General features: G+C 39.3%; 2 protein-coding genes across 10 annotated transcripts in view; both read left to right on the forward strand.

Moving 5' to 3' along the window:
- Window positions 1-295: 295 nt before the first annotated feature.
- Window positions 296-7,133, forward strand: LOC139941639 (endonuclease 8-like 1). The gene is made up of 7 exons (XM_071938226.1): window positions 296-851; window positions 1,548-1,667; window positions 2,608-2,780; window positions 3,523-3,678; window positions 4,351-4,430; window positions 4,648-4,876; window positions 5,932-7,133. Exons 1-7 carry the CDS (start codon window positions 394-396, stop codon window positions 6,036-6,038), a joined length of 1,323 nt encoding a protein of 440 aa, XP_071794327.1. The 5' UTR covers window positions 296-393; the 3' UTR covers window positions 6,039-7,133.
- Window positions 7,134-9,668: 2,535 nt separating this feature from the next.
- The window catches only part of LOC139941457 (uncharacterized), a 31,206-nt gene continuing 21,521 nt past the window's right edge, over window positions 9,669-19,353 (forward strand). For all 9 annotated transcript variants that reach the window (XM_071937964.1, XM_071937967.1, XM_071937970.1 and 6 more), the window contains exons 1-8: window positions 9,669-9,699; window positions 11,593-11,762; window positions 15,426-15,518; window positions 15,858-15,971; window positions 16,845-17,091; window positions 17,437-17,544; window positions 18,130-18,196; window positions 18,735-18,814. In XM_071937964.1, coding sequence (XP_071794065.1) covers window positions 11,634-11,762; window positions 15,426-15,518; window positions 15,858-15,971; window positions 16,845-17,091; window positions 17,437-17,544; window positions 18,130-18,196; window positions 18,735-18,814 — 838 coding nt within the window. In that variant the 5' untranslated portion in view covers window positions 9,669-9,699; window positions 11,593-11,633. The remainder of the gene's footprint in view (window positions 9,700-11,592; window positions 11,763-15,425; window positions 15,519-15,857; window positions 15,972-16,844; window positions 17,092-17,436; window positions 17,545-18,129; window positions 18,197-18,734; window positions 18,815-19,353) is intronic.

Genomic DNA, 19,353 nt, shown 5'->3' on the forward strand with positions numbered 1-19,353 from the left:
ATCCCGCCAGTGGATAAATAAATTGCTGGATTCGTGTAGAAATTTAGATAAACAATGCATGTGTAAATTGACTTTCATCTATTTAATAATACAAAATAACTTTCATTTTATATTTTATGGTTCTATTATTTATTATTTGTTGTGCACCTGTCATGACAGATCATACGGGAAGTCCTTGTTATGAAATATATCCACCTCACTCTCGTATTGATCGACCCCGTTGCCAGTTATGGTTGTTGATTTTGGTCTCACCTAGGTACAAGTCTGCACACACGTGTGAAGTTACGTAAAACTGTAAACAACCAAGATCAAATCCTGCATCGTCGCTTGCCTTTTTCCGATAAACTAGTCAGAAAACTTTAAAAAATTCAGTTGCAGTAACTTCTGATCATCATGCCCGAAGGTCCAGAGCTTTACCTTGCAAGTAGGTTTGTGAACAATGTTTGCGTCGGCCGTGTTTTCACAGGGAAAGTGATTAAATCGCCAGTTCATAAAAGTGATGAAGTGCCTTTCGAATCCAAAGAATACACAATCTCAGCAGATGCCAGGGGAAAAGAAATGCAGCTCATCTTAGCAGAACTTGAAGAAGACAAGCCCAAATCCAAAGCCAAGAAGAAGAAAGGGGATTTGAAACAATCAAGGATACTCTTTAGATTTGGAATGTCTGGAAAATTTGAGTTCACCACAATTCCTGAAATTCACAAACATTCTCATTTGCAATTTTTCACCAATGATGATCCACCAATGGTGTTGAGCCATGTTGATGTACGAAGATTCGGACGATGGGAGGTGAATGCTGATTGGTCGAAACAAAGAGGACCTGATCCAATGTTCCAATATCAAGATTTTAGGTTTGTTTGTCAAAAGTTAAAACTGTGATACATTGTCCAATGTGACTGCAACTGACTTATTTTGTTAGGATATTTTCAGTATGGTGTCACCACTTTTTCACTCATGTTCACAAAAAAGGGATATTTCATTGAGGTAAATTATTAGATACTATATTATTTCATATCAAATGAAAAAGTGGTGGCGCCATACGGAAACTTTTCCTTTTGTTAAATGTTATGAATACGAGTGATTCTGGGGCGCTATACTTTACTATAATTTCAAAATTTCTCATTATAATCAGTACAGTTGTGCTAGTATGAACGATAGTGACAAATTTCCAGGGAAAAAGTTAAGCGCCCCTAACTGTGTCTATTAGCTGCGATATATTTAATCGTTATCCTCCATCCTCTCCTCCTGCAATCCTGTATGGCGGTCACAGGATGGAGGGTTACAATTACAATGAATTTGAAACTTATGTATTCTGCCACCAGTTTTTCAAAAAGGAATATCTACGACAAGTAAACCTACTCGGTTCTTATCAAAGTCTCAATAATCTTAGTACCTATCATGATAATGATTCCCAAACAGAATTGTATTTTTGTCAATTTATTTTCAGTCATCATTTTTCTAACCCACACTTTGAAACAATGACAAGATGAGAAAATAACAATAACAATAATTTTAAATATTATTTGATGACATGATTTCTTTCTTAGATCCAACGTGGTGAGTAATATCAAACGCCCTGCATTTGAGAGGCCAATTTGTGAAGTTCTACTCAATCAGAAATACTTCAATGGGATTGGAAACTACCTACGAGCAGAAATTCTCTACAGGTTCCAGTATCATAAAGCCTCTTTCACACAGAGCAACTTAACAAGGGTCCCTTGAGTAATTGTAGCGTGTTGTAATTGTAGCAATGAGTGTACAGTGTAAACAAACAAATCAAGCATCCCGCAGTGTGTATGGAAAAGCATGGCTTCTTCTGAATCTGAGTGCCTCTGCTTCAAGCCACACTTGACCACACACTAGACATCCATGGTGTCCTGGTTTGTTTACATTGTATTCCACAGATTTATTGTTGGGAGAGATGAGATGAGACCCTACACTGAAGCAGATTTGCAACTGTTATACGGGTTGAATTTGGTCACTTTTGCTTGAAATTTTGCCTTTACCAGCTGCTGAAAGACAAATATACTTTTTAATTTTGTCTGTGATATTACCAATTGCTGTGTGTACATAGCATAAAGTTGTGTACTCTTCTTGTTCCTTTAAAGGCAGTGGACACTATTGGTAATTGTCAAAGACCGGTCTTCTCACTCGATGTATCTCAACATATGCATAAAGTAACAAACCTGTGAAAATTTGAGCTCAATTGGTCGTCGAAGTTGCGAGATAATAATGAAAGAAAAAACACCCTTGTCACACGAAGTTGTGTGCTTTCAGATGCTTGATTTCGAGACCTCAAATTCTAAATCTGAGGTCTCTAAATCAAATTCGTGAAAAATAACTTCTTTCTCGAAAACTGCGTCACTTCAGAGGGAGCCGTTTCTCACAATGTTTTATACTATCAACCCCTCCCCATTACTCGTTACCATGCAAGTGAGGATTTATGGACAATAATCATTTTGAGTAATTACCAATAGTGTCCACTGCCTTTAATTGTTAAACTGTTAGTACTTATAAACAAGTCATTAGAATATCTCAAAAGAACTGTGTATTTTTTTGAATGCTGTATTAAACAAATTTTGTTCTGCTGTGTTCCTAAATAAACAGAATGGGCATCGCACCGTTTGAAAAGGCCAGGAATGTCCTCGAGGGGCTCAGTGAAGAACCACCAGATGTCAAAGTGAAGGTCAAAGGTCGTGATCTAAAAATAAAAGTTGAGGAACCTGCAGTTGACATTCTTCACCTATGTCACATTGTACCTCTAGAGGTTATAAACCTAGGTAAGAAAGATATAGAATCTATTACCCAAAGACTTTATTTCAAAAGAATTCAAGTCAGGAACAAAGACCTTGGCCCAATTTTATGGCTCTGCTTACGGAAGCAGGCTTATGACAAACGTATTTCACGGGTTAGCAGCTACTTTTTGCTTCTGCGCGTGCATACTCCACGTTACTAGGCATTGTATGCTTACAAGGCTAGCGCAGAAATTCAGTGCTTGCACGTAAACGGGGAATCGCGATCGTAAGCGCAGAATTCGGCAGTAAGCAGAGCCATGAAATTGGGCCCAGTAGGCCTATCTGTACTTTTATGTGGCTCAAAATGTGCAGGAAATAACAAACATGTGGAAATTTAAGCGCAATCGTTCATCATAGTTGTACAAACATTGTGTATAAGTGGAGTATATGTACGAGTAGAAGCGATGGTATCGTCTCAATTGATTTGGCTGAGCAGTGCTGAATCCACCAAAACCAGGTTATTGGAATCAGAGATTTTATCAAGCTTTGTGGTTATGTACCCTTTCTGTTCAAGAGGCAGATTTGTGTATTTTGAATATTCGTTGCCGTCTGTGACTCTGCTTAGTTCACACATGTATGTAGAAGATGTATGCTTGGAAACCTGAGCACAGAGTTGATCAAAAAAGACGATTCTACCCCTTGATCAAGAAGGTACTTGTTACTGTAAAGGTGTCTCAATGGCACTTCTGATAATAACACTAAACTGACACCTTCGTTGGAAATGTAGGAGGTGGAGGCTACGACCCCGAGGGTCGACCAGCAGACTACTCCAAGTTCAACACATGGCTTCAATGCTACTACCAAGAGGGAATGAAGAATCTAATGGATCATAACAAGAGAACCATCTGGTTTGCAGGTCCTGCTGGCCCAATGACACCCAAAGGTCAGTCAAAATGCTTCTAAAATACCTTCCTAACACCCCCTTGTCTTGTGACTATTCTAGTATTTAGGGAGGGGATGGATTTGACTTTGAGGGTCGACCTTGACTTGGCTACAGTGTTAGTATCAGCAGGCATGAAAATTCTGATGGACAGCAATAAAAGGTTTATCTGGTTCAGTAGACCTGCTGGACCTATGGCACCCAAAGGTCATCAAATGATACAACAAATTATTGTGTGGTCCTTGGGGACCCGGCAGTTGTATATTTAGGGTTAATTTTGCTCTGGTCACCTAAAATACTCAAAGGTTGGTCATTCAGCCAGTGGTGTGTCTTGGTTTTAAAATGTGATTGTGTGAATCTGCTGGACTTATGGTACCCAAAAGTTAGTCATCAAATGGTAGAAGCAACTTATGGTCATTGAGGACCAGGTAGTGACGTACCTAGGGTTCCTTGCAACTGGTGACGAAGTTAGGGGGCTGTGCCCCTTCACTTACTTTGGCTTTGGAAACCTTTGCATTGTTTTTAAATATTAGTTATGGGCTTAGATATTAGTCACAATTCTGACCAGTACTTTCAGGTTGGATCAGTGGTTTCTTTCCCTGCCCAACACCTCGTTCACCCAGTTCAATGGTACATTCCACTGTTATCTACATTTTTGTTTGTATTTTGTTATAGAGTTGAAATCCAGAAGTCCTGTTAAGAGAAAGAATAAAGAGACAATTTCGGATCAAGAGGGGACAGCACCAAGCAGAAAGGTTGGTCAAAATTTGAAAAGAAGTACAAGTAATTTCTTTTAAAGGCACTGGAGTCCAGTACTACTGGATTGTACTACCTGCTACGGTCATATGACTGTAGCAGGTAGTACAATCTGACCTGCAGTTTTCATGCTTACCAATAGTGTCCAGTGTACAAATTCAAATTTTCCTCATAGAGGTTGCCATATTTTGTTATTGTTGATTTTCTTTTGCGTAGAAAAAGGTGACCAAGGCAACAGTAACTCCTAAATCCAAAGACAAAACAAAAAAGACGCCATCAAGCAGGAGGAAGACAAACTCCAAGCAGGTTTCCCCACCAAAGCCGTCCAGGAAACAGAAAAAGATTGAGCCACAGGCCAAGAAAAGCTTGGCACTGACGAAGACAATACCAGAAATTACTCCCATTCAGAGGCGTTCTACCAGAAGGGTGACTGCCATAACAAACGGTAAGACTGTTTTTTCTTGAATATAAGAATTGTCAATTTGGCTCAATGCTCAACATGGCCCAATTTCATTGCGCTGTTTACCAAATGCAAATAATCGCCCCTTATGGAACCAGGGTTAGTCTTGCTTTCTTCAAGCGTGTTTCACAGGTTAGCATGGAGGTTTTGCTTTTGCATGTACAGTACTCCATGTTGCTAGGCATTCTTTGCTTACACAGCTAGGGCAGCAATTTGGGAGCAACTTGGCACAGGACTGCTAGTACATAGTTTGCATCCCAGGCAGAATCGAAAACGAAAGTTTAGAGGAATGAGGAAAAGGACTATTATTTCAATTCATGTTATTGTTAAAAGCTTTTGGCTTCAAGCATAGATTATTGACTCAAGACCATGCATAATAGACAATTTATAACTGATGGTGTCTTAAATAAATGCAGCCACTGTGTGTTTCACAGGTTAGCATGGAGGTTTTGCTTTTGCATGTACAGTACTCCATGTTGCTAGGCATTCTTTGCTTACACAGCTAGGGCAGCAATTTGGGAGCAACTTGGCACAGGACTGCTAGTACATAGTTTGCATCCCAGGCAGAATCGAAAACGAAAGTTTAGAGGAATGAGGAAAAGGACTATTATTTCAATTCATGTTATTGTTAAAAGCTTTTGGCTTCAAGCATAGATTATTGACTCAAGACCATGCATAATAGACAATTTATAACTGATGGTGTCTTAAATAAATGCAGCCACTGTAAGAACCCATGCAGTGCTGTCATATCCGGTTGGTTTTGCGGTTCCTTCCCTGCCTTTCATCTCGGTGGACCCTGGTTTGAATCCCTCTGAGGCCTTGCATGGGGAGTAGTTTTTCAGTCCCTTCCTGATAGCGGGACAAATAAGTGGTAAAATAGTCCTTTTTCTTGGAGGTAAATCCATTTACCTTGGATATGTACGCATGCTCAACTTAACCTGATAAGTGTGCTAGCATTCCAAAGTCTCCATTGTTTCGGGGCATCATTTAAAGTAAAAGAAATTGTGCAATGATAAGAAATGTTCCTGTTTCCATTCCAGGCGTACAAATCCAGACACCACAACGGAAAAAGAGTGCATCCAAAAAGAAGGCAACGACTTCTCTAAAGGAGTTAACGTCATCCAAAAAGAAAACCACGAAGAGATAAGACAATGCCAAATGTTGCTAACGTTTGCTCAAAACTATAAGGCCAATAATGGCAATTTCATATTTGTAAGAGGTCATTAAATTAAAATGTTTTAGAAATTAGAAGCAAATCAAAATCAACAAAAGAATGTTCTTCTTAGAAACTGAATGTTTCTTTTTGTCAAACAAATATTTTGAAGAGCACTCTTGATTAATAAACACCATAAACTCATACAAATAATTGCATCAATGACTTAGTGGTTCAGAGCAGATAAAATGTTCTCCAGTGAATTAATATGCCCCTTTTTTCGACACTAGAGACGGGTCATAATATTGTCCTTCTAAAGTCAAATACATTGAAGTATGTGTAAATGTATTTAGCTTGAACTTCTTAGCCTCTGTAAAATTGCACAATTCTTACATCAATGAATTTAAAGTACATTTTATATATATTTTTTAACAACTGTATTAACATAAGAATAAAGAGATTCACCTAGAAATTGAGGAGTTTGGTGTAGCTAACGGTCACAATTTATTAGCAGTTTAATGATTCTGTGTAAAAGTAGAGAAGACAATTAGAGACTGAGACTGATTGGTGGCATCAGACTTATAGGCAGTGGACACTATTGGTAATTACTCAAAATAATTATTAGCATAAAACCTTTCTTGGTGACGAGTAATGGGGAGAGGTTGATAGTATAAAACATTGTGAAAAACGGCTCCCTCTGAAGTGCCAAAGTTCTCGAGAAAGAAGTAATTTTCCACGAATTTGATTTCGAGACCTCAGATTTAGAACTTGAGGTCTCGATATCAACCATCTAAACGCACACAACTTCGAGTGACAAGGGTGTTTTTTTCTTTCATTATTATCTCGCAACTTCGACGACCGATTGAGCTCAAATTTTCACAGGTTTGTTATTTTATGCATATTGTTAAGATACACCAACTGTGAAGGCTAGTCTTTGACAATTACCAATAGTGTACACTGCCTTTATGTAAAAACTGTCTTTTACGTACTTTTTGGGAACACTGGGATTTACCCAAATAAATGTATTTCTATAGAAACTAATTTATGTCAACTTCATGTTCTTAATCAAACTTTCCTAGATGGACAATTATTACAACTACAAAGTTTATTTATAAGTTTTTACAAAGAATAATTAAAACATCAAAATATTCTTTTGTGACAAACGGTACCGGTATATCACGTTTTCTGTCAATTATTTTTTTAAAGAAGTAGTTTCTCACTAAAATATTTGAATTCTATTTCGAGACCTCAGAATTTGATTTTGAGGTCTCGAAAAAGCATCTGAAAGCACACAACTTGTGTTAAAAGGGCGTTTTTCCTTATTCTCTCGCAACTTCGACGACCAATTGAGCTCAAATTTTCACACGTTTGTAATTTGATGCATGTTGACGTACATGTACATGCACAAAGTGAGAAGACTGGTCTTTGACAATTATTACCAAATGTGTCCAGCGCTCTAGCTCTATAATCTGTTCAGTGACTTTAAATGATTGGCCATTTTAAAGGCCCCATTCCTTTGGGTTAATGCCACCCCACCCCTTTCACAAAAGTGTGGAATCCCCTGTCGATCCCAGCGGTATCCACCGTTTTGATTGGAGGAAATAATCCACAGTTTTTTTGTGTTTTTTTTGCGGGAGCCCACTTCCGCCCACGCCAAGTTATGCAGAAGTTCCTCATTTCACATCGTAGAGTTTATAGCCACTTTATGTTTTGCATCTACTTTGAGCGATTCATGTTGTTTTATAAACTACGGCTGTCTTGGCCGTTTGCCGACCACAAATTAATGTCATCGTTTGTTATTACTCCCGTAGTGTAGATTATAATGTGTACATTTTTATCAAGAAAGATACTTCAACAATCACCTGTAAATGTTTCAGCTGAAACAGCAGTATTTTTCATAATGAACCTAGCTTCATTCGCGATGTGTCATTGGGGAGCCACTCTGCATCTCTGGCCGTAGCATTTATAAACGGAAACCACGGAACTTTTTATTCAAAATTTTGCCTTCAGTACGTGATGGAGATAAAACTCGCCCTGGGATGAGTTTTGGAGATTCAAACTCTCGCTATAATTGATTGATTTCTAATCATGGGGGCACCTAGCTCGGACTAGTAAACCAAGTTCGCACTGAGGATGCTTAGACCATGGAGCAATAAACTAGACCTACTACCAGTAGGGTAACCAACTTTATAACATGAAGCCTATACTTACGGAAAATTTTTCAGTGGCATGCTGAAAATTAAAAACTCGCGCCCCAAATGATGAGCATCACGTGAAAACTATAAGAAGATAAAAATGGCGAAGTAATCCATTGCATGCACGATGAATCCTGTGATCAAAATGGGCACGGTTTCTCATAATTGGCTTCACATCCACACCTAACATGAAAAATGAATATTTTCTCAGTAAATGTAACTCGTTTTAGCTCGCAATGACGTCAAAGTATTGCTGTTTTGACGAACGCCGCCAACGGCAAAAGTGCAGCTAGTTTTTCAAAACCTTCATGTTGGTGTCTCATTTTTTATCTATTTTTATTTTACGCAAAATATTCAGAACTGTAATAACAAACACTTTCCTCTTTTGGATGTCAAAGTTGTGTTGGGACGGCATACTGAGTATGCTATAGCGAAGGGGGACAGACCGTGGGCTTTTTCAGTTTGGGGTTTGATTCGTGTCAATCGAGCCAAATAGGGTTCACTAAAACCCACACCAGTCATCATTGGTTTAAATAACAAATAAAAAATTCTACCTCTGAAATAATCAACGAATCCAAATCATGGCTTACATTTTGCGTCGCACCATTTGGCATAAAATTAGAGCCTTAAAAAAAATACGCACACAAAAAAGTAAAGTTTGTTTTCAGTTAACTTTAAAAGTCGTGTGTTATTGGAAGTTAATCTGTGAGTGTGACAGGCAGCCTCGCAAACACATCCATCTGTGGAAATTAATGCTTGACTCATCTTCTACTGCCGCGGGTTGTGCAGGGTTTTGCACCCCCCCCCCCCCCCCACCACACACACCCACCATGGAGGAATAAATTATATTTTTTTTCTAATTTATTCCTCCATGCACACACTAAGTTTGACGAAGTTACCTCAGTGGCGGCTCGGTACTTTATTTTCCGAGATGACGAGATGACCATTTCTTACTCTACATCAGTTAATATCGGAGTAATGGATATTGATGTTATATATATATATATTGATTTTACAATTAAACACATCTATAGATTTGACGGTGGAACTTCATCCCGAACTTTAAAGACCAAGTTGCGGGCGCCCTTTGCTCCCACCACACGGATGCGTAATGAGTCTGCGATGCTGTACAACGAAGGGTTCCCCCATCTATATTGTCTACACGCCCGTACACAAGACGGGACAACTCGTCACCAAAATAAAACAAGAAATTGCCCACAACGGATATGCTTGTAAAGCTATTTAGCATTCTTTGTGCTTTTTGTAGAATGAGTCAAATAAAATAACGAATAATATTGTGCTTTTAAAATTAAATTCCTATTTAAGTAAACGTGTTTCTCGGAACTGATAAGTTGGGGAGTGTGCCCCCGAGGTCAATTTGACGTCATCCCCGGAAGTATGGCCGCGTAAATTTTTTACTGAGGTCACGTGACAACGGCTTTGTGAACTCTCCGAAGCAGGTAAACGACATGGCTTTTGTTAACGATTTTTAATACTTTTTTCTCTGGTGTTTCGTTAAAGAACATCCTATATTTTCGTAATCGGGCTGCATAGGTCCTAGAGAAAGAAACACTGTGGGATTTGCGGCCTTATTTTGGCTGAAAAGAGGGAAATTTGGTTTTGAGCATGGCGTCTTTTCTAAACGAGATCGAAACTGCGTGTACATCATGTGCGAGTTGCCTATGCGATGTTATTGTTCGTTGATAGGCTTTGCATGCGTCACTAGAAAATCGAACATGGAGCCTCGCCAGTCACAGCATGGTCCATTTGTAATCAAAGTTCCTCGGCAGGAACGCAACAAGAATGTCGGTTAAATATCCGTCAAATGTGGAGTATGAATTATTTCACTTCCCATAATGATGAGAATGTATTTACATTGCATTTTAAGTTCAAATTGATTGACTGGAATTTATGGGATCGTCGTGTTAAAAACTTAATTCCTTGGGTTTTTAATTTATTAAATATTTTTGACAGTAGGAAAATAGTTTAAAATTTTGTTTTAGTTATTTGATTTCATTTTCAAGCAGACAATTAGTTTTCCAGTTTTTCTGTCTTTTTCTGTCTGTGGCGCAGTGATTATTTGTTTTGTATTGTATTGCAGCTTCTTGCAGCTTAGTTAAATATGAATTTTTTAAACAGCATTTTCTTTTTTAAATTACATTCTTTAGAAAATCAACACTGACATATTTATAATTAGGATGTTCCTACTCACTCTTCATCCAATTAGGATAGGAATTCTGTTTTAAATTCTGTTTTATAAGACTTAGAATAATTTGGTATGAAATGAGATTGAATTCTACCACTTCGTTTAAATCAATTTGACCCCAAAAAAGGTATGGCAAATTGAATGTTGTTAACTTGTTCATTGTTGGTTTTCAGAAATAATTTTATTTGTGCACCGTGATCTCTTATGTTTCAATGAAAACATTACCTTTATGATTTACCACGTTAACAATCTTACATTACAATTCAACAACCTGTAATTTTATGTTTTGTTCATGATTTTGTTCATGCTCCAATTTATTAAACTTGATTAAGAAAAAATCAAATTGCAGGGATTTTTTTTTGATTGCCGTATACAACCTTTGCTTTATAAAGTTTGCTTGTACGATTTAACTCTCTGATGAATATCTGATTTGATTTCACCACTTTTTTGTCAAATCCTAAAGCAACCACAAAGTTAACGGGTAAAATCCTAAAAACTCAGTTTGTTCTAAACTCAGCAGAGTGAGTGAGTGACATGGTAGGGGGTGCCTAAACAGCCCTTGGCCCTGGTTTGATTCCGGGCTTGGGCCTTTGCTGTGTTGTCTCCAGCAGGTCCTCTAGTTTTCCTCCCATCAGAAAAACATACACTTAAGTTCTCTGGCTTTGCTCCATATTATATTTTGGTCAATGTGGCTGGCTGCAAAATTCGCCTTTACATTTTTTTATGAGAGATTGCGAGGCCACAGACTGCCACCAAGGTGAGGGCTACACTTAGTTGATTTGGGCTTTCAAATCAACTGCCATCGGGGGCATATTGGGACCTACTCATGGGGCTGAAACAGGGTTAGGAGCCTGGGATAACTTTCCGTACGGCGCCACCACTTTTTCACTAATTTTTACAAAAAGGGATATCTCATTGGGGTAAATTAGATAGTATGTTATTTTATATCGAATGAAAAAGTGGTGGCGCCATACGGAAACTTTTCCTGAGCCTGGCTGGTAGAGCAGATACACTACCTTCCAAACATACCTGTGGCCCAACCACGTTGCAGCCGTGTCCTAAGCTATTCAACTTCTTGACTGCGATTCAGGATGATTAGCCTTCCAGTTAAATTAACGCTAATTATTTTTTTTAAATTATATTTCAGATTAAGCGATTTGTACATACATTGTTTTGTATATACTGTATATGATGTCCTCGATGGGTTCCACTCGGGGAAACACACGAAGTGGTGCGCGGGAAAGACCTGTCGCAAAATCCAGCTCACAGACCTCGACTAGCAAGTCAGGAGCAGGGGACACACCAGTTGGCAAAAAGGTAAAGGTGTTGAATGTTAATGGTTGCATTGTGAAATAATAATATGAATACGTTCTTATATTATAGCTCTTAACCACACCCGATGTGCGTCTCAAAGTGCTCAAGATTTGTTTCTTGCAAGGTAGCGGAGCTTCATGTTTTGAAGTATGTGACCTTAACCTTTAGTACCATATTATTAGCACCGAATAACTCGCATCGGTTAACTTGTGCTCAACTCCTGTGAAACATTGGCTGCGAAAACAGCCATGTGGCATCAAAACTTGCATCGCATTCACAGCAAAGTATGAACTAGGCTTTACAGCAGATGATTTTTACACTCTGAAACAACTTCAGAGCATCCTCAACTTGTTTAGCTTGCACCTTTTGTGTCATGATGCGCTTTATTTTCACCTGACAAAGAGGGACAAATGTACTTGGATTCGTACAGCACCTGACCTTAAGTCATTTAAGGCGGTTCTAGACACTATCAACATCCACCAAGCGACAGAAAAAGCGCATCACAACAACTAATGGTTTGTCAAGCTGCGTTGCGTTTAGACCCCTACCCGACGTACGGAGACCAATACAGATACAGATACATGCTCCAGAGAAATACTTTGGTTTGAATTACTATCAAAAGTCAAGGAAATAGCATCTGAAAGCATCACATAAAACCTGTGCTTATTTTGATTGCTTCAATGAAAGTAAGGGAAATATGAAGGTGCTCAAAAATCCTTGACAAAATATAAACCATTCACTTCTAACCAAAGCAATATCACCAACTGTGATGAAACTTTCACTATGTTTAATCATTTGTTTTATATAAACAAAAAACAAAAAACAATGATTATGTACTTTTCCAACCCTAACCATCCGGCAAAACCCCATTCATTGAATTGCCTGATCGCACAGGATTTAGGACTTCAGGCCCAAATAGAAATTACATTGCTGGGCCTGGCAAACCAATATTATCCAGGTCCAAACATTCTTTATCCCCGATGCAAATTTAACATCTCTTAAAAGTCCAAACATGTTGGTGTTGAGAGGACATACAGTGGAGGATTGTGGGACTGCCTACATCTACATGTATGTGCAAGTTGGCCTTGCATGGGAAGCTATGTAACACTTGGAGAGTTTCTTGTCAGAATATGTTTGTAGCCAGGCATGCAATTAGCTTGCTGGGGTGGATTTCACAAAGAGTTAGGACTAGTCTTATCTCGAGTTAGGACCAGTTACTCATCCTAACTTGGGACTTGCCATACGTTTTTAATATCTCCTAGGACTAGTCCTAAGTTAGGACAACCTAACTCTTTGTGAAATCGACCCCAGGGTGGATAAGTTCTGATTCTGATTTCTTTATTCCTGTGAGTTCTTTATCAATGTTTTGCGGTTGTGCAAAAACTGAACAAGCATCTCTTGAGTTTATTGTGGTATCTAGATATTTTATTCTTAAGATGCAGCATAGAGCCTAATACTTGATGAGCATTGTTTTGCAACTGAAGTGAGTAAAAACCTTTCTCAAACGGACTGAGACACTGGTTTACAATCCTATTGAACGACAGGCTTGTTTCTTCACGGAGGCAACAAAGGCGATTTCCTCCATGCCCCCTGGTCATTGCCTTTGTGCCTTTGAAATGCTCCAGTACAACTTCCTCATTGGGTGCCCTTTACCAAGTAGAAAATGCCTTGATGCCCTTTGAATTTTTCTGCAAACATGTACTGATGATGAGTCCACTTCTTACGTACCCTAGAGCTTCAAATCACATGGTTGACAGTTTGTAAACATGTTTGTAAACAGTTCGAGACATGTAAGCTAGTCTCCACGTATAAAATGCCTCTGAAATGACCCAGAGAGATTCTGCAATTGTACGTTGTGGTCTTAAAGGAAAGGTACATGTTTGGTAATTACTCAAAACAAATATTAACTTAAAAACTGACTTGGTAGCAAGCATTGGAGAGCTGTTGATAGTATCAAACATTGTGAGAAATGACTCCCTCTGAAGTAACGTAGTTTTTGAGAAAGAGGTAATTTTGCAGAGGGCACCATAGCAAAAGCGCATGGCAATTGTCGTGGCAATTGCTTTGGATGCTCTGGGTTTTATTTCAAGGCCTGATGTATCATCCATTATTGTTGGGGAAGTATTTTTATCATATGTTTGCTGTGAGCTTGTTGTGAGTAATGAGTCTCTGCAAAATAGATCCAATCTCAACTTGCTTATAAATCAGAGTTCATCAAGAGTTCAATGTCTACAGGGTCTGGGTTTTTACGAATGTAAGTGACTGTTGTATATACCTCCATTACTCATCGTTGTCATGGATCGACTACAACTTATACATGACATTGGGTATGATGATGGATGTGGCACATGTCCCGTTCCATCATTAGTATATTGGGTTCATCAGAAGTCGTGGAGCCACTGTCCTGCATCAGGGTCTTGACCATGATTTGAGAAGGACACCAAGGGGTTCCATCTTCCCATGGGTTGGTTCCCAGATGATGACTTTACTGGGCTGGCAATAATCCGTACATTAACATGGCAAGCATCTACAATGTGTGACCATATTGGTGCATATAATTCGCAAGTTTAATACCCCAATCACAGTTTTCTTATGACGTGTTTGCTAGTAGTTTGCGACCAATTGCTAGACATATTCTGCCGTGACTCCAAGGACCCTTTGCGTCTGCCTGGTCATTTTGGGGAATCAATACGCATCAAGTTTCTTTTAACTCTGACTTAAACATGATTACACTGTTTTAATTTGCAAACTGATTGCCAAAAATCAGTATGGGCATCGCACGGAAGCCATGGTAACAGAAGGTTACAAGTTTTGACACAGTTTATCACATGTAGGCAGGACAACGGATGAGTGCCTGCCAGACACCAGCTGATAAATTGTCCAAGGATTCGACCCCATTTCTGTCATGGCAGCATGCAGAATAATTTGAAATGTGACTGACCGCCTGATCGCGCAATCTTTCGCTGACCTTTACCGGTCGATGCTTAGAAATTGTACACACCACCCAGCATCCAGCAGTGTGCGCAACTCATATGATGGGCAAATTAAAAACCTTCTGAGCTCCATGTGAGGTTTCCTACTACATTTAAATCATGTGCAAACAATCTATTCAACAACAAAAAAAGGAAGAACAACATGGCTTTGGCCCCTCAGGAATAAAGATGCCAACCTTGATGTTTGACTCATGAGCCTGTTCTAATTTCAGTATTTACACTGCCTAAGGCCTGGTTCATACTTCCTGCGAATGTGATACGAATGTTGACGTCACAAATTCGCAACGAAATTCGCACTGAGTTGAGTTGTGGCCAAATCTCTTGCGAATATCGCTGCGAAAGGAGGGTTGTGATGTCAAATTCATGAAAAATTCGCTTTGCATTCGCATGAAGTATGAATCAGGCTTAAATATTCTATCCAGGGTGAAAGGTATATGGCAGGTGGAGGCATAAGAAGTGTGTGCATACTTTGGCCATAATTAATTTCTGCTTTATTCTGATAATTATTATTCATGGTTTACTTATTAAAACACTGCAATACAGCGGCTAAATAGCCGAACTGCACAGTTTACAAAATAGTCATTAAAACATTACTATAATATTGATAGATAATAGTTCTTAGTGACATTCCTGCACCTGAACTGTTTCTATGTTTCCCTTGTGTCCTTAACAGGCTACTCCAGACCAGATACGCCTCGCCCAGATGATTTCCGACAGTACCAGCAACAACAAATTGGACGACAAATTGGCCGAAAAAATCAAAATGGTAAAACAAAACAAAACATTCAAAATATAAGTTGCTATTGCTGACAATATCGTTTGTTGGAGGCTTTTGAATGGATGGTTAATAATTTCCTTCTTTCATCAATTATTTTAAGTGGGAGATTTGAAATCCTGTTTTCTCCAGAAGACAATCAGAGCATACAAATCGAAACGTCGAGTTTCAGAACCACCGCAACTCACTTCGAGATTATTATTATATGGTGTTACCACAAACCTTATTATATCAAATATTTTGTAAACCAACCAGCGCGAGAAGACCTAGAAGCCTGGGATTTTTATTTTGCAAGGTTAACTTTGTTTTTTTTTTATGTTGTTTGGCCAGGTGCAAGATGTAACCCACAAGTCAGAAGATGAAATCATGGTGGCCCTGTACGATTGTCAGGAAGATACAGAAAGAGCGATCAACCTCCTCCTTGAAAGAGTAGACGGGGACCAGGTGAGATAAACCCACTTGATAATAATAAGAACTAGTTCTTTTATAGGGCATTTTACAATGACGTATCAATGCACTTTACATTAGTGGCCAGGGCCCAGCTTCATAGAACTGCTTAAACCCCAAAAGTAGCTTAACACAGCACATTATGCTTACCAGAAACGGTCAAAATCAGCCAAAATATCATGTCACATGTACAATATGTGGTTGGTATCCTACTCGTTTTTGCTAAGCAAGATTTTCTGCTTAGGCAGCTCTATGAAATTGGCATCTGGTCTTTGGGCCAAAAACATTACAGTGATCTTTCTCAGCTCCCTGGAGTGTATAGCCCCGGGCTGCCCTGGCATTCCAAAAGCTTTTTCAAACACAACATCAACCTCTACCGTCGCAGGTACCCATTTATACCCCTGGGTGGAGAGAAAGAAATATATATTGAAGTGTCTTGCTCAAGGACATACAAGTAAGTATGGTGACCAGGATTCGAACCCACACCCCGACGACTATAACACCAGAATTTGAATTTGATTCTCTGAACCACTTGACCATGACACCTTAAGCAGGTTTCGTATTTTCTATTAGTTGGTGGGTCTTCTTTCAAGTCCATCATCTACTCTTCAAATGTTTGGCCAGGATTGGGCGCATCTCACAGCCTTCTTATTAGCTGCTATTAGGTCTTCTTGGCAGCACTGCTCCTCAAGGGCTGGGCAATGTAAATGTGTGGCATAGATTGGGGTGATGTGCCACAATCGCATTTGTGTCATCAACATTGGTAAACCCCCGTTTCTTCATGTTTGTCTTGCATCGTCCTACCTCTTTAGGTAGTTGGTCAGTATGAGAGCACAAGATATATTATCTGTCTTAATTTTATTTGCAAAGGGCGAGTGGGAAACCATCAGCTCCAAGAAAAAAGTAAAGAGCAACACGTCTACCTCTCGGGGGAGCAACAGTAACTCTGACAACACATCAAACAGTAGGGAAGGACGGTCAGAGAAAGAGGGAGGGGGCCGAGAGAAGGTTGGCAAAGACAAGGAGCCTAGAGACAGAGACAATAAGGAGAGAGATGGCAACTATCGTGGGCGTGGCAGAGGGGGAAGAGCTCAGCTCCCACCACGGATGACCAAAGGTGATATTTTGAACTTTTTCTGTTTTCAACTCTAAGATGATTGGCTGAATGTGATGAAGCTGGCTTAGCATTGAAAAGCATTGCTGAGCAGTGAATACCATTTAGTTCACATTATTATGACTGGTGCCCCATTGTTATTTTGGCTTGTGAAAAAAATTGCTAAGCGGCTTTATGAGCCCACCTCAGAATTTTACACATGCGACCCATAGAGTTACATGCTTTACAGGGCACCTTTAGCGCAGGGTTCTGCAATTAGCAGTGCCGTGCAGTTGGGTACTGGGCCCAATTTCATGGCTCTTTGATCTGTGGTGTTTGAATTTGTTTCTCGTAAATTTCCCCTGAAAGGTCGAGGGAGAGAGTCAGATTCTTCAAGCAGGGATCGAGAAAGGAACGACCAGAACAACAAGTGGGAGGGCGGAGAAAGTGGCAGGGGGCGTGGCCGCAAGGCGCATGGTATGTAATGGAGGGATGTGGGTAAAATAGTGTTAAAGAATGCGATTTGTCACAATCATGACAGTAGTGTAGTTAGAAAGAAGATTCTTTTGATAAGTTGATATTTTACCAGCCTGATGAATTTCTTTCATGAAAGAACAAAAAGGGTTGTGTAAATTCAATATCAATTCCTACCGTCAGCTCCCCTGAGTTCTTTCTACTTAAAATAATGGTTCTTCTTGTAGCCCCATGTCAAGAGTGGCTTTTAAACCTTGGTTGGGGAGAACTTGCATAACAACAAAAAACAAACAAAATTTACAACTTGAGCAGCTAGTGTCCACTGCACGAATCTCCCTTTAGTGTCCACATTAAAGATACCAACTCTAGAGTGTGTTGACCCTATCTGATTGTCTAATTTGATGGACTCCAATATACAATTCTTCAAGATGCATGGCACAGTTTTTGTAAAAATTCATTTTAAGTATTAGATAGATAATCTTCTTTGAGTCAAGGAAAATATAAATGTTAGAAGTCATTGGATTGTGTGTTTGGAAATAGAATGGCTGATTATGCGGAACTTTGAATCATTTCTCTTTTGTCTTACAGATCAAACGAACGGTCCATCTCGACGTGGTGGAAGGGGTCCAAGATCCTACACTAATCCAAAATTTGGGTAAGTCCCCAAGGTGTTTTTTTATATCAACCTTGGGAGATTGATTATCTGCTGAAAAGTTTTCACTGAAAGATTTTTCTTTATACACTGTATGCAGTGATTGGTCGAGCACGCATCACATGCTATACTTTATTTTGTCATGTATATTAGTTTTAAGCGATGCCATCCTCAATGATCTCAAAGTGTGAATGATTCTACACAGTACACAGTCAACCCTCCTACAGGCCCACCATTTAATATCATCCACTATGGTTTTGAATGATACATGAACTATACCAGCCTGCATGCTATTGTGTGGTGGATAGGCCTACACAGTACACAGTCAAACCCTCCTACTTGACAATTCAATATCATCTGCTAAGGTTTTTAATAAGGGAATAAAAGGGTAGCGACTCCTTCTTTCACAGCCATTTAGAACCGGCAGGGTCGTTGCCGTGTGATAGGGCCTTTACCACATGGCCATGACCTTGCAAGGTTTTAAATGGCCGTGAAAGAACGAGTTTTTTTCTATTTTCTCTTCTGTCTTCCTGAACACCAGAACGTTCGAGCAGAATGATGCTTTCAAACCAGGGGACAATGTGTGGACCAATCCTCCAGATACATCCAACGACAACAACAGTAAGTACCTCCTTTAGTTGATTAGATTTGTACTTCACTACAAAGGTGAAGATATTTTTTTTTATCAATATGTCCAGAATGATGACACATTCACCAAGGCAGTTTTATTACCATCACATGGATATTTTTATTTTTTATCTTACACTTTTCTTGAAATAAGTCATATTTTACTTTAGTTCAGTTTTTATAGTGTAGAGGAGTAGATTTACTTGTCAAAACTAAATATTTGTTTACCTTTCTTGTTAAAAAAAATAGTCAAAGTATTAACCATAAGAGAAACAGTTTCCCTAAATAGGGAGACTGCCAACATAGAGCTACGATCCCGGCCAAAATACTTGGGCCACCCATTCTTTACGTCGCATAAAACCATTCCCTGTACACTTCCCACTGACAATCATTCTCTCCCTGATACCCCCCCTCCCCCGCTCAATGGTGACTGTAACGGAGAAAACCATGCAATCAGAACCAACATTGAAAGGGGGCAGGTGGGGGGGGGGCCAAAGAAATATGGCCGGGATTGTATTTAGCCCTTGAAGAGC

Source organism: Asterias amurensis, chromosome 9 (assembly GCF_032118995.1).
Source record: "Asterias amurensis chromosome 9, ASM3211899v1".
In the NCBI taxonomy this organism is placed as follows: domain Eukaryota; kingdom Metazoa; phylum Echinodermata; class Asteroidea; order Forcipulatida; family Asteriidae; genus Asterias; species Asterias amurensis.

What these genes read in the sequence shown, in the direction of transcription:
- LOC139941639 (XM_071938226.1), top strand. Translation starts at nt 394, where the DNA reads ATGCCCGAAGGTCCAGAGCTTTACCTTGCAAGTAGGTTTGTGAACAAT. An exon ending in TTCCAATATCAAGATTTTAG is followed by an intron (nt 852 to 1,547) that starts GTTTGTTTGTCA and finishes TTTCTTTCTTAG; the next exon opens with ATCCAACGTGGTGAGTAATA. An exon ending in GGACAGCACCAAGCAGAAAG is followed by an intron (nt 4,431 to 4,647) that starts GTTGGTCAAAAT and finishes TCTTTTGCGTAG; the next exon opens with AAAAAGGTGACCAAGGCAAC.